The sequence below is a fragment of the Engraulis encrasicolus genome, chromosome 10, assembly GCF_034702125.1.
Source record: "Engraulis encrasicolus isolate BLACKSEA-1 chromosome 10, IST_EnEncr_1.0, whole genome shotgun sequence".
NCBI lineage: Eukaryota > Metazoa > Chordata > Actinopteri > Clupeiformes > Engraulidae > Engraulis > Engraulis encrasicolus.
Window position 1 is genome coordinate 30809147 of NC_085866.1, and position 13473 is coordinate 30822619.

The 13473-nt window shown below is 40.9% G+C and overlaps 1 protein-coding gene across 3 annotated transcripts in view; it reads left to right on the plus strand.

The window, feature by feature from the left end:
- Positions 1 to 207: 207 nt before the first annotated feature.
- The window catches only part of LOC134456945 (SAM pointed domain-containing Ets transcription factor), a 47766-nt gene continuing 34500 nt past the window's right edge, over positions 208 to 13473 (plus strand). For 2 of the 3 annotated variants that reach the window (XM_063208616.1, XM_063208619.1), the window contains exons 1-2: positions 208 to 789; positions 5423 to 6086. In XM_063208616.1, the coding sequence (XP_063064686.1) occupies positions 5447 to 6086 (640 nt within the window). In that variant the 5' untranslated portion in view covers positions 208 to 789; positions 5423 to 5446. The remainder of the gene's footprint in view (positions 790 to 5422; positions 6087 to 13473) is intronic. The other variant, XM_063208617.1, reaches the window with a different exon arrangement.

Below are 13473 nucleotides of genomic sequence, written 5' to 3' on the forward strand. Positions count from 1 at the left end.
CGCATGATTCATCCGCACACACACACACACACACACACACACACACACACACACACACACACACACACACACACACACACACACACACACACACACACACACACACACACACACACACACACACACAAGGTAAACAAGGTGGCCCTATATAAATGCGACTCAAGGGCTGTGTGGTGACAGTTATTCCTTCACACATTCTCACACACACACACACACTCACGCAACACGCCCTCTCTCTGCCACAAAAAAGGCTCTCCTCAGAGTAACTGTTCTGATAAGAGTGGCTGGTAATGCGCCCTGGACTCTGAGTGCCAGAGGCAAAGCCAGTGAAAACTTTTCGTGCCATATAACTACCGCTGCCTGCCTGCGTCTCCATCTATACTCCTCCTCCTCTGCTGGAGTTCTCCATGCGTACCTATCGCAGGTCGGGCATCCTCTTCACACGCACCTCCTAAGAAGCCACAGCAGGTGTTTGAGTCTTCCTTTCGTGCAGTATATACACACCAGAGCTCCAAGCTCAGCTGAAACATATCGCCCGCGTCCGTCACAAAACTCTTTCAGGGCAACTCCTGTTATCAGTGGTTAAGGAGAGTGAGACAGACAGGTGTATCGTAGTAAGGTGGCATGCGTCTTCTTTGGGAGGTCTCAGGCACAGCTCTCAGGTTCTAAGCCGAGTCCAACTCCTTTATCTTTGCCGTCTGACCAGCCAAGCCAACAGATCGTCCGTCGACCATCATCAGCAGCAGTACCACAGGAGTGCGAGGACAGGAGTCTTCACCTGTATCTCAGGTAAGAACAGGTGTACTGTTCAGGGTTTACCTGCTGTGCATATAACCATGTCTCTCCATGTTTGACAGGCTGTACTGTAGGTGCGTAATGGACAACATGTACGATGCTCTTGAATAGACATAGAAATAGAAATACAAAGTCTTTAATTATTATTATTATTGCATCTAGAGAAAATACCTTTCTGCCATGTGATACCTATGCCTGTCCTTATCATCATTTGAACAATTGCGATGTGATAGAGTTTCAAAGGGGGGAAGATGAGTGCAGCTGTAAGCTTCATTCCTAATGCACTTTTTATTCTATTTATTCCTTATAAAATATAATTTATATTTATATATTATTATTCCTAATATTATATGATATACAGTATGACTACCCATGTAGCCTACAATATGATATGGTATATTGTTATATTATATTATATTATATTATTTATATTATATTATATTATATTATATTATATTATATTATATTATATTATATTATATTATATTATATTATATTATATTATATTATATTATATTATATTATATTATACATTCTCTTTACTTTAAATGTCATAACATCTTATCAACACAATCAAGCAGTGGCACCAGACTATACACTATTTTCACTAGCACAATAGATTCTCTTTTAATGTGTTAAATAAAACCAATGTATCACCATCATTTGTAATTGAAAAACTCATTATGAGGTAACAGGAAATAATGTCCATTTGTTTAGAAGTGAGAGAAGTCTTTTTCCTTGTTATGAGGCTGGATAGAAATGAAGACGCCATTTTTCACTGTTAACATCCAGAGATGTCTATCTGGCTTGGTGATTTGACTACACAAACATCCACACAAGTGGTGAGGGGAGGTGGCTGCCAACACTCAGACTAGTATGTGTCAAGTCTCTCTCTCTCTCTCTCTCTCTCTCTCTCTCTCTCTCTCTCTCTCTCTCTCTCTCTCTCTCTCTCTCTCTCTCTCTCTCTCTCTTTCTCTGTTGCACGCTCTCTCTCTCTCTATCTTCCTGTGCGTACGTGTGTGTGTGCGTGTGTGTTCGTGTGTGTGTGTGTGTGTGTGTGTGTGTGTGTGTGTGTGTGTGTGTGTGTGTGTGTGTGTGTGTGTGTGTGTGTGTGTGTGTGTGCGTGCGTGCGTGCGTGCGTGCGTGCGTGCATCCATGGTGCGCATGTGACTGAGTGAGTGAGTGATTGACACAATCAGTTTATCAGAGTCACGGCGGATTAGCCATTGTAAGACCCATTGACCTTTCTGTGGCTTCATATGCAAAGTAAAAACACATAGAAGGTAAACAGGGCTCAGATGCGTAGACAGATACATGCAGCTCAGTCCTGCGGTCAGCATTGAAGAAAAAGGGTAACAGATGTGAAAATAATCAGTCATTAAATCAATGTGTGCAGGTGTGGCTGTACTGTGGGCCTGTATCAAGTTCACGCCCTCCCGTTCGATGTCATTGGGCAACCCAGAGAATAATGGTTGGCATGGCGATAGAAAACAAAGCCACCATCGTGTTGATGTTATTCGTCATCCATTTGATTGTACTGTTATGTATGCTTCTATTTACAGTGAATGTAAACCATTTGATATATTTAGAGTTAGTGACGCGTGCTGTGGCCATACTGGTGCTGACCTGGCACAATTTGTCACATTCAATAGGCTATACTGTGTGTGTGTGTGTGTGTGTGTGTGTGTGTGTGTGTGTGTGTGTGTGTGTGTGTGTGTGTGTGTGTGTGTGTGTGTGTGTGTGTGTGTGTGTGTGTGTGTGTGTGTGTGTGTGTGTGTGTGTGTGCGTGTGTGTGCGTGTGTGTCCGGTTACCGGTTAGTGAGGTAACAAAAAACTGTGTGGAAAGTTGAAGACATTTAATGATATCCTATAAATCACACAAAATATTGCTGTGTACAGCTTGCATCTGATTGTTAAACCAAATTTGACACAGCTTCAATGAGCAGCATTGTTGCAATACCTACTCTGGCCACCATCCTACACAGTGCACCTTTAAATAGACAAGCAAAATGTGAATTTCAATTTCCAGCGTTGAGAACATTCTTGGTGAGAGTCTTCATTATCACAGGCAAATTGAAATGCCCTTTTCCTGTAGAGTTACATTAGTCAGTCAGCAGAGGATGAAAGAGAAACTTAGCCAAGGGCACGCACAACAAATAGCCACACCCTGCTTACCAAACACATGGGCATATGTGCTTGGCAGAGAGAGAGAGAGAGAGAGAGAGAGAGAGAGAGAGAGAGAGAGAGAGAGAGAGAGAGAGAGAGAGAGAGAGAGAGAGAGAGAGAGAGAGAGAGAGTGGGGGGGGGAGAAAGAGAGAGAGGAGGTGGGAGGACAGCGAAAAAGCAAGAAAGGGAGAGACAGAGGGAGTGCTCGAGGGGAGGAGAAAAAAAGAGATATGAAGCATTTTTTTCTCTCCCTTAAAACACACATAGGATTAAGTAGGTGAGGTTTTTCTTGGACTGCGTTATAGGCCTGCAGCTTTCCCATTTCTGGACGGGGACAGGTATTGGGTTTAGGCCTTCAACAAAAGGCAGGATTTTCTCCATAGGGATCAGAGCAGTCATGACGGCCGCGGAGGGACAGAATGGATAGCCCTGCGCGTCATCTATGACGTGGGTACAAGGCAACAGTTGGTGAATGGATCCCAGGGCCTGTAGTAGTAGAATGAGGCAGCATCCGTGTGATGTTCCCATAGACAAGAATGATAATATGAATGAACAGTGCAGCAGGCATGTTGCCAAAAGCTGTGCATAGATCAAAATGTGTGATCCACCACTGACAGGAAACAGTTCAAATCAATAGTAACGGATGAGTTCGCCGTCATCAGCATTAAGACAAATTTGGATAACCGTCTTTCTCTCTCTTTCACACACTCAGACACATACAGTTTGCACACACATACACACGCATATATTTGCACACACATACATACACACACACACACACACGCATACTCCCATCACGTACACACACACACAAGCATCCCCGCCCCCCCCACACACACAAATTCACACTACTTCATCATGTCATGCACACTGTATATAAGGACAACTTCAGTAAAGACGGACATGTCTCTGATTAGCCTGGTTGAGATCAAGGCTCTCTATATTTCTCTGTTTCGAAAAGCACTTACCAAGTCATTATTTCTCAGCATTGTGCAACTATCTAGCCTTGAAACGATACAAAATAATGAGCCATGTACCTGTGAAAACCACAGTGAATCACAATGCATCACCTCAAATGGACCCTGATAAAAAAGGATAAGGAATGAATGTGCCATTATGCCTTTCTCACTAAATAAGTTCAGCTATTTCTAATGGTCTAGTTACACAGTAACCGATGCTATCTAATGCACTTTGTCATGCGAGGGCTTTCCTTTCAGACGTGCTTTCATGACCATGGCACGGTACTTATGCTATAGAAGTGGAATGGAGTGTGAATGGCATGTGTTTCCACGTAGCATATCGGACTGTCTGTACTGCTTGAATGTTTTTGCTCCACCTATTAGACCAGAATACATATGTAGAGAGAGAGAGTGAGAGTGAGCTGCCTTGGGCTGAATGTATGTAAGATTGAGCTATATATGGTTAATACTGTATATGTGCAATGTGAATGTATGTAATGTCTCGTGGGTAATGTCCTCTGTATTTATGTATGTATGTATGCTACTTGACACCTTAATTTCCCCCTGGGATAAATAAATGGTAAATGGACTGCATTTATATAGCGCCTTTCCACTCCTTCGAGCACTCAAAGCGCTTTACATTGTCTCACATTCACCCATTCACACACCGGTGGCCGTGGCTGCCACGCAGGGTACTACCCTGCCACCAGGAGCAACTTGGGGTTAAGTATCTTGCTCAAGGATACAACGATGGAGTCAGGTCGAGCGGGGCTCGAACCTGCAACCTTTGGGTTGCCAAACGGCTCCTCTACCACCTGAGCTACTCTCTAGAGGCCAACTGTAAAATATTGCAAGCCAGTTAAAAGTGAAAAAGTAAGTTGCCCTACTGCCTTACGTTTGTAAGTTAACTCAACTCGTGACTTAACTCAATTTGAGGCTGCTCAAATTGAGTTCATTTACGAGCTTCAGGCAGCAGGGCAACTTACTTTTTAAAGTTTAACTGGCTGCAATGTTTTACAGTGTTGAGTCTCATCCTTGCTTGTTTTAGGCCATATCGCCCCCTGACAAAGTGATATCTCTAAAATGGATCATAAGGTTTTGTGGTCAAGATAAAGACAAAGGAGGCAATTTTCAAACCCTTTTCAGTCTAAACTCAATTGTCACAAAATATGTTGTTACTGCACTTTGCCTTGTACGGCGGTATACATGCACTGCACATAGGGACCTGAGTTTAAATCTGCCCTTTGTTTTCTTCTGACACTTCCCTGTCTTTGTCTCTCAGTAATCTCCTTTCCAGCTATTTACTATCATGCACAAAAGAATACTTTAAAGCATGCCAATTCAACCTTTGACCAGATACGGCCTGTTACTGTAAACATTTCCTGAAGCCCAGTGAAGAATTGTTGAAATGAAAGTTGAAATGGACTAGCACTGCCAAAAAAAGTGTACGGACAACTTGGGTTTCATGTGCTGTGCGTTTGTCTTCATACTGTATTATATAGATCAGAGACCACAGAGCCTTGAACATGGGTAGTCCAGCCCATGACCTGTCCAGCAGCAGCAGCAGCAGCAGCAGTGGTCTGCACCTGCCGTACGACCTCGCCGACCCCTGGTCCAGCTCCAGCAGCATCGGTGCCGTGGTGGAGCTGGAGGACACCAAGCCGCCCCGCGGCCTTCCCAGCATGCCCGGCGTCTACCTGTCCTGCCTGGACATGTTGCTGACCGAGGACGCCGCCTGGCTCCTCAAGCGCTCCTCCTCCACCTCCTCCTCGTCTGAGGCCAGCAATCCCCTCGTGGCGTACGTGCCACACAGCCATCACCACCACCACTCCCACCACCATCATCACAGTGTCCATGTCAACAGTCATCACCATGACCACCACCATCATCACCACCACCATCAGCATCATCAGCACCACCAGGATGTGGACCGCAAGCCCCTGCTGTGCCACAGCAAGGAGGAGCCCGAGCAGTGCCCCGTGATCGACAGCCAGGGCCTGGGTGGCGGAGGAGGAGGGGGTGGAGGCGGAGGTCTGTCCCCAGAGATAGAGGACCAAGGCCAGGGGGAGGTGGAGGAGAGGTGCCTGGAGCAGGTGCACTGCCTGGTGGTGGGAGAAGTGCTCAAGGACATCGAGATGGCCTGCAAGCTGCTCAACATCACGCCAGGTGAGACGCTGTAGAATAGATTACATTCACGCAACAGAAATACACACATATATTTATCAATATATTATGTAACAATATACAGGTAATATATGCCAATAAATGCAATATTTATTTACATATACTGCAGAATATATAATCTATAGGCCTATGTACATATTGAATTGTATTTCCTTATGTATTACAGAGGCTTATTATGGCCTCTAACCCCCCTGACTCCCCCCCCCTTGTAAAGCAACCTTGGGATCCATGAAAGACGCTATATAAAACCAAGCTATTACTATTAGTACTATTATTGTTATCTTGTACCAAGTGTAATATACTATCATAAGGGTATAAGGTTTTGAACATACAGTGCATAACTACGCTGCAACATGTACACACACACTGACGCAGGCACGCACGCACGCACGCACGCACAGACACATACACACACTTCAGGTGAAATGGAAAACACACAGCCAGGGCTTTGAACCGTTATTTTTTTCCAAACGTTCCGTTCCGAACAGAAACGGAATTATAACGTTTCCGGTTATGAGTTCCACCAATAAATTGACGTTCCCGAACCGGTTAGAACAAAAAAATATTGTTCCCGGAACGGTTAATTTCGTTCCTGTCAGCTGATTACTCCCCATAGGCCTAACTGACGTTAATTAAGAAAGACGGAAGTGCAAATGAGTCAGCCTACATTCCAAACTGTTTATTCAAGTGGATGAAATGAATATCCTCCAGAATTTTGTCATTCAGGGACGACCTAAGCGGAGAATAACCCTCAATGATGAAAATGCGCGCTCCACTCGGACTTGTGAGTTTGTGCATATTTGAAGCGGCCATGGATGCCCAATAACGTCGAACTGTTGGTGCGCTTTACACACGCTTCTCTGCAATGTCTTACAATGATGCAATCGAAACTCTGCCCTTTTGTATGACAGTGTTTCTCTCATTTAAGATGTGGAGTGGAGACTTTGTAATCCACAGCTCTCTCTCCATTCAGTCAGAAAAATGTCTGATGTCACACATGAACCTCAGGAAAATAATTACTTTTTTTTTTTAGTTTGAGGTATTAACCGGTTACCATTATTTTTTAATGAGTGTTCCCGTTCCAGAACATAAAAAATAATAACGTTTCCGGTTTCGTTTCTGTTCCCTGTAAAATACAAAAAGTTCCTGGTTTTCGTTTTCGTTCCTTGAACCGGTTCAAAGCCCTGCACACAGCACGAAAGACACTGACAGGACATAACAGGACAGTTTTTACCCTGTGTAAATATGGTTTAGAGATTAAAAACGGGAGAGTTGTGTGGAACTGGTAGAGCACACCCAGAAGGGACAAGATGTCGTTCATCACCTAAAAAAAACTTCTACTTGGGTGTTAAAGACACTCTAGAAAACCCTTTAACAGTTATACACATGCAAGCGCACATATCCACCCACAACTGGCAACACCCCAACAAGAAGACAGTAGGTTATACCTGCAGGGAATCTTGGAAGGTACGGTAGGCTATATGTAAATATCTTCTACGGAAATCTTGAAATGCTATAGGTACAATAGATTAAACATTAAGATAAGATTAGTCATAAGTCATAGTCATTAGTCATAAGATTAGTCAAAGGCTATGGATACTCGTCATCAGATAAAACATCTACTTAGTGTGAGAAATATTCCTGGTAGAATATACCAGAAAGAGAGATTATGTAACAGGGTTCAAACGACTTTAGTGTGAGGCAACTGTACTTCTCAGACAGGCTTCTTCAGTTTTAAAGGAAAGGAGAAAGTGAGGCACTCCGGTTTCAAATATATGATTTTGCAAGGCAAAAAAGACTGACCCACGTGTTTTGACCCAAAGGTGGACCCTAAGTGGAATTATAGTGCCTTGGTTTCTCCTCTTTTCTTTAATATTAGACAGCCACAACAACTGAAAGCGCACCTACATTTCAAGAAGACTTGAGGATCTGTGTAGCACTTCTGGTCCTCCTTTTATCTAAGTTCTTCAGTTTTAATTCAGATGTGAGAATAAGAAGATATTTGAAGAGATTCCCACAACAGAATCAGAACTTAGGTGAACACAGTGTATGATAGCCTACTATAATGTAATGTAAGATATTCAAGCTATAAGACTTAGTAGGGGATTTTATTTTAAAAACAAAAACAAACTACAAGCCATAAAAGACTTAGAGGGACACATTCAACGTTTGTTGAATTCCTGTTATGTTGTGTTCCATACTTTATAAAGGCTTTAAAAAAAATCTCGGTTTGAATATATACATTACCTTCATCAAACATTGTTGTTTTTAACTTCTGGTCACGAATTAAGAGTAATTCATAGTTGTGACATATAACACTGGGAAGAACTCAGGTGCAGGCGCGCACAGTTTAAAAAAAAAACTTACCTATCAAATAGAGCACCTGTGTGTAAAACATTTTTTTGCAAAAATCTAGAAGCATTATCTAACATACACGGCACTAAATATTCCCTTTTGGAATGATGTACATGTGGACATGTTAGTTAGACAAATTACTGGGAATGATATTTAACATATCCACTGTTATACTCAATGTTCAGTACTTGTTTCTGCCCCTCAAACAAGTAATTCCTTTCCGTTGATTACTTAACCACCTTGGTCCAAACGGTTGTGATTTAGTGTAGTTCTAACTGTAAAGCAACGTTTTCACACGAGCGGTTTTCACAGGCTATTACTGGGGAGATTATTGATGATGATCCTGTGAAGGAAGAGTTGGCTCCTGGCGTGAACCATCATATTGACACACGCCTGCCGTGTGCAAACTTTTTGTGGTTGTGGTCCAACTGATATTTGGCCTTCTTCAAAACCACAGACCACTTGGCAAACAGACCCATAGTGGCCATGGGGGTGGGTTGGGCAGGGAAGCTGACAAGAGGGGACAAAGGGGTCAGCTGTCCCGGGCCTAGGGAGATGGGGGGGCCCATAATTGGGTCCTCATTACATGTAATGTATTGGATGGAGGGCCCTTTGAGGTGTTTTTGTCCTGGGCCCAGCCAAAGCTGTCAGCGGCCCTGGGTTTTAGGCTTGAGTGGGGCCTCCAGTGAGTGTTTGTCAGGCAATTTCTGCTGCTCACTTGAGTGTTTACGCTCCCCGGTCTAGAACTGCTAAGCCCTCTGCTAATATCAGCAGAGTGTGTGGTTATGTGTGTGTGTGTGTGTGTGTGTGTGTGTGTGTTTGGGATGTGTGGTGTGTGTGTATGTGTGTGTGTTTGGGATGTGTGGTGTGTGTGTATGTGTGTGTGGTGTGTGTGTGTGTGTGTGTGTGTGTGTGTGTGTGTGTGTGTGTGTGTGTGTGTGTGTGTGTGGTGTGTGTGTGTGTGTGTGTGTGTGTGTGTGTGTGTGTGTGTGTGTGTGTGTGTGTGTGTGTGTGTGTGTGTGTGTGTGTGTGTGTGTGTGTGTGTGTGTGTGTGTGTGTGTGTGTGTGTGTGTGTGTGTGTCTGTTTGCGTGAATGAATGGTGAGTGTGTGTGCGTGTGCATGAGTGAGTGTTAGCCTGTGTGCATGCTTGTGCGTATGTGTGTGTGTGTGTGTGCCTGTGTGTGTGTGTGTCTGTGTGTGTGTGTGTGTTTGGGGGGTGTGTGTGTGTGTGTGTGTACGTGTTTTTGCGTGAATAAATGAGAGTGTGTGTGTGTGTGTGTGTGTGTCTGTTTGCGTGAATGAATGGTGAGTGTGTGTGCGTGTGCATGAGTGAGTGTTAGCCTGTGTGCATGCTTGTGCGTATGTGTGTGTGTGTGTGTGTGTGTGTGTGTGTGTGTGTGTGTGTGTGTGTGTGTGTGTGTGTGTGTGTGTGTGTGTGTGTGTGTGTGTGTGTGTGCGCACGCACACGTGCGTGTGTGTGCGTGTGTGTGTTTGGGGTGGGTGTGTGTGTGTGTGTGTACGTGTTTTTGCGTGAATAAATGAGAGTGTGTGTGCATGAGTGTTAGCCTGTGTGCATGCTTCTGCGTATGTGTGTATGTTCGTCTTGGGCCGAGGACAACAGCTCTTAGCCACCCCACCCTGTGCAAATGCCTGCTGTTGACTTTTCACCTGCTCGCACAGTAAGTCACCCAGGCCCCAGGTGACGCTCTCACGTTGGGAGACAAGCAGGCCTGGACTGGCCATCTGGCATAGCGACCGTTTCCCGGTGGTCTTAAAAAAAAAAAAACATTTCTAGTGTAAAGAAATCCCGCACACTGTCCATTCCACCAACAAACTTTAATACAATGTTTAAAATGTTGTATTAAAGTTTGTTGGTGGAATGGACAGTGTGCTGGATTTCTTTACACTTGAATGACAACCCCACTGGGATAATATCCTACGCACCTGCCCAACTACAGAGGTGTGCCAAAGCGTCTTCTTTAACTTTTTTTACATTTCTGAAAATAGGGGCCAAGAGGGTGCGGGGGCCCACCAGTGAGTCAGTTCTGCACCGCTAATTATGAGGGGCCGCTGCCCCCCACCCCCACCCCTTAAGCCAAAAGTGCCCAGGCCGTATTTCTCCCCCAGTTAAGCCCTGGGAGACAAGTGAAGCATTATGAAGCCGTCTCTAACTATTTACACACACCCTTTTTTTCTTCCCTTTTTGGCTTTCGCTGAAAAGAGCCACTTTGATGACGAGGTCCTCACAGTTGGTGGAGTGGCAACGAAAGAGTATGTTTGCCTATGTGTGTGTGTGTGTGTGTGTGTGTGTGTGTGTGTGTGTGTGTGTGTGTATGTATGTGTGTGTGTGTGTGTGTGTCAGCATGTGTGTGTGTGTGTGTGTGCGTGCATGCGTGTGTGTGTGTGTTTCGTGCATGCATGCACGCGCACGCGTGTGTGTGTGTGTGTGTGTGTGTTGGGAGGGGGCGTGGAGCTGCCTGGCAGTTGTGTTTTGTTGTAGTTGCCATTAAATGCTCATTTGCCCACGTGACTCACCTGCCCAGGTCTAATGGTCAGAAATACAGTAATAAAGGAAATGGATTTGGATGGGATTCCCAAGTAAAAAAAAAGTGTACTTAATATATACTTAATAAGTACGTTTTATTGTATTTAAAGTGTACTTCAAAAGTGTGTATTTAAAGCATGTTATTTTGGGACAACTTATAGTATACTTAAATGTACTTGAAATATAATTAAGTAGAGCTTAAACACATTTTAAGTTCACTTTTTTGTACTAAAATTAAACTTTGTATAAGTGTACTTAATATACTAAAAATATATTTAACTTTAAGTACATTATAAGTATACTAACCAAGTCACTTTAAAATGAGTTTAATGTGTACTTTAGCATGCGGATAAGTGCATTTTAAGTACATTAGAAATCTATTTCAATGTCATGAGAAAGTACTTTATAGTATACTGCAGAAGTACATACTTAAGTTGTGTTATTTTGGGACAACTTATAGTATACTTAAATGCACTTGAAATATAATTAAATAGAGCTTAATCACATTTTAAGTTCACTTTTTTGTACTAAAATCAAACTTTGTGCAAGTGTACTTAATATACTAAAAATATATTTAACTTTAAGTACATTGTAAGTGTACTAACCAAATCACTTTAAAATGAGTTTAATGTGTACTTTAGCATGCGGATAAGTGCATTTTAAGTACATTAGAAATCTATTTCAATGTCATGAGAAAGTACTTTATAGTATACTGCAGAAGTACATACTTAAGTTGTGTTATTTTGGGACAACTTATAGTATACTTAAATGCACTTGAAATATAATTAAGTTGAGCTTAATCACATTTTAAGTTCACTTTTTTGTACTAAAATCAAACTTTGTGCAAGTGTATTTAATATACTAAAAATATATTTAACTTTAAGTACATTATAAGTATACTAACCAAGTCACTTTAAAATGAGTTTAATGTGTACTTTAGCATGCGGATAAGTGCATTTTAAGTACATTAGAAATCTATTTCAATGTCATGAGAAAGTACTTTATAGTATACTGCAGAAGTACATACTTAAGTTGTGTTATTTTGGGACAACTTATAGTATACTTAAATGCACTTGAAATATAATTAAATAGAGCTTAATCACATTTTAAGTTCACTTTTTTGTACTAAAATCAAACTTTGTGCAAGTGTACTTAATATACTAAAAATATATTTAACTTTAAGTACATTGTAAGTGTACTAACCAAATCACTTTAAAATGAGTTTAATGTGTACTTTAGCATGCGGATAAGTGCATTTTAAGTACATTAGAAATCTATTTCAATGTCATGAGAAAGTACTTTATAGTATACTGCAGAAGTACATACTTAAGTTGTGTTATTTTGGGACAACTTATAGTATACTTAAATGCACTTGAAATATAATTAAGTTGAGCTTAATCACATTTTAAGTTCACTTTTTTGTACTAAAATCAAACTTTGTGCAAGTGTATTTAATATACTAAAAATATATTTAACTTTAAGTACATTATAAGTATACTAACCAAGTCACTTTAAAATGAGTTTAATGTGTACTTTAGCATGCGGATAAGTGCATTTTAAGTACATTAGAAATCTATTTCAATGTCATGAGAAAGTACTTTATAGTATACTGCAGAAGTACATACTTAAGTTGTGTTATTTTGGGACAACTTATAGTATACTTAAATGCACTTGAAATATAATTAAATAGAGCTTAATCACATTTTAAGTTCACTTTTTTGTACTAAAATCAAACTTTGTGCAAGTGTACTTAATATACTAAAAATATATTTAACTTTAAGTACATTGTAAGTGTACTAACCAAATCACTTTAAAATGAGTTTAATGTGTACTTTAGCATGCGGATAAGTGCATTTTAAGTACATTAGAAATCTATTTCAATGTCATGAGAAAGTACTTTATAGTATACTGCAGAAGTACATACTTAAGTTGTGTTATTTTGGGACAACTTATAGTATACTTAAATACACTTGAAATATAATTAAGTTGAGCTTAATCACATTTTAAGTTCACTTTTTTGTACTAAAATCAAACTTTGTGCAAGTGTACTTAATATACTAAAAATATATTTAACTTTAAGTATATTTTAAGTATACTAACCAAGTCACTTTAAAATGAGTTTAATGTGAACTTCAGCATGCAGATAAGTGCATTTTAAGTATATTAAAAATCTACTTTAATGTCATGAGAAAGTATTTTATAGTATACTGCAGAAGTACATACTTAAGTTGTGTTATTTTGGGACAACTTATAGTATACTTAAATACACTTGAAATATAATTAAATAGAGCTTAATCACATTTTAAGTTCACTTTTTTGTACTAAAATCAAACTTTGTGCAAGTGTACTTAATATACTAAAAATATATTTAACTTTAAGTACATTATAAGTATACTAACCAAGTCACTTTAAAATGAGTTTAATGTGTACTTTAGCATGCAGATAAGTGCATTTTAAGTACGTTAGAA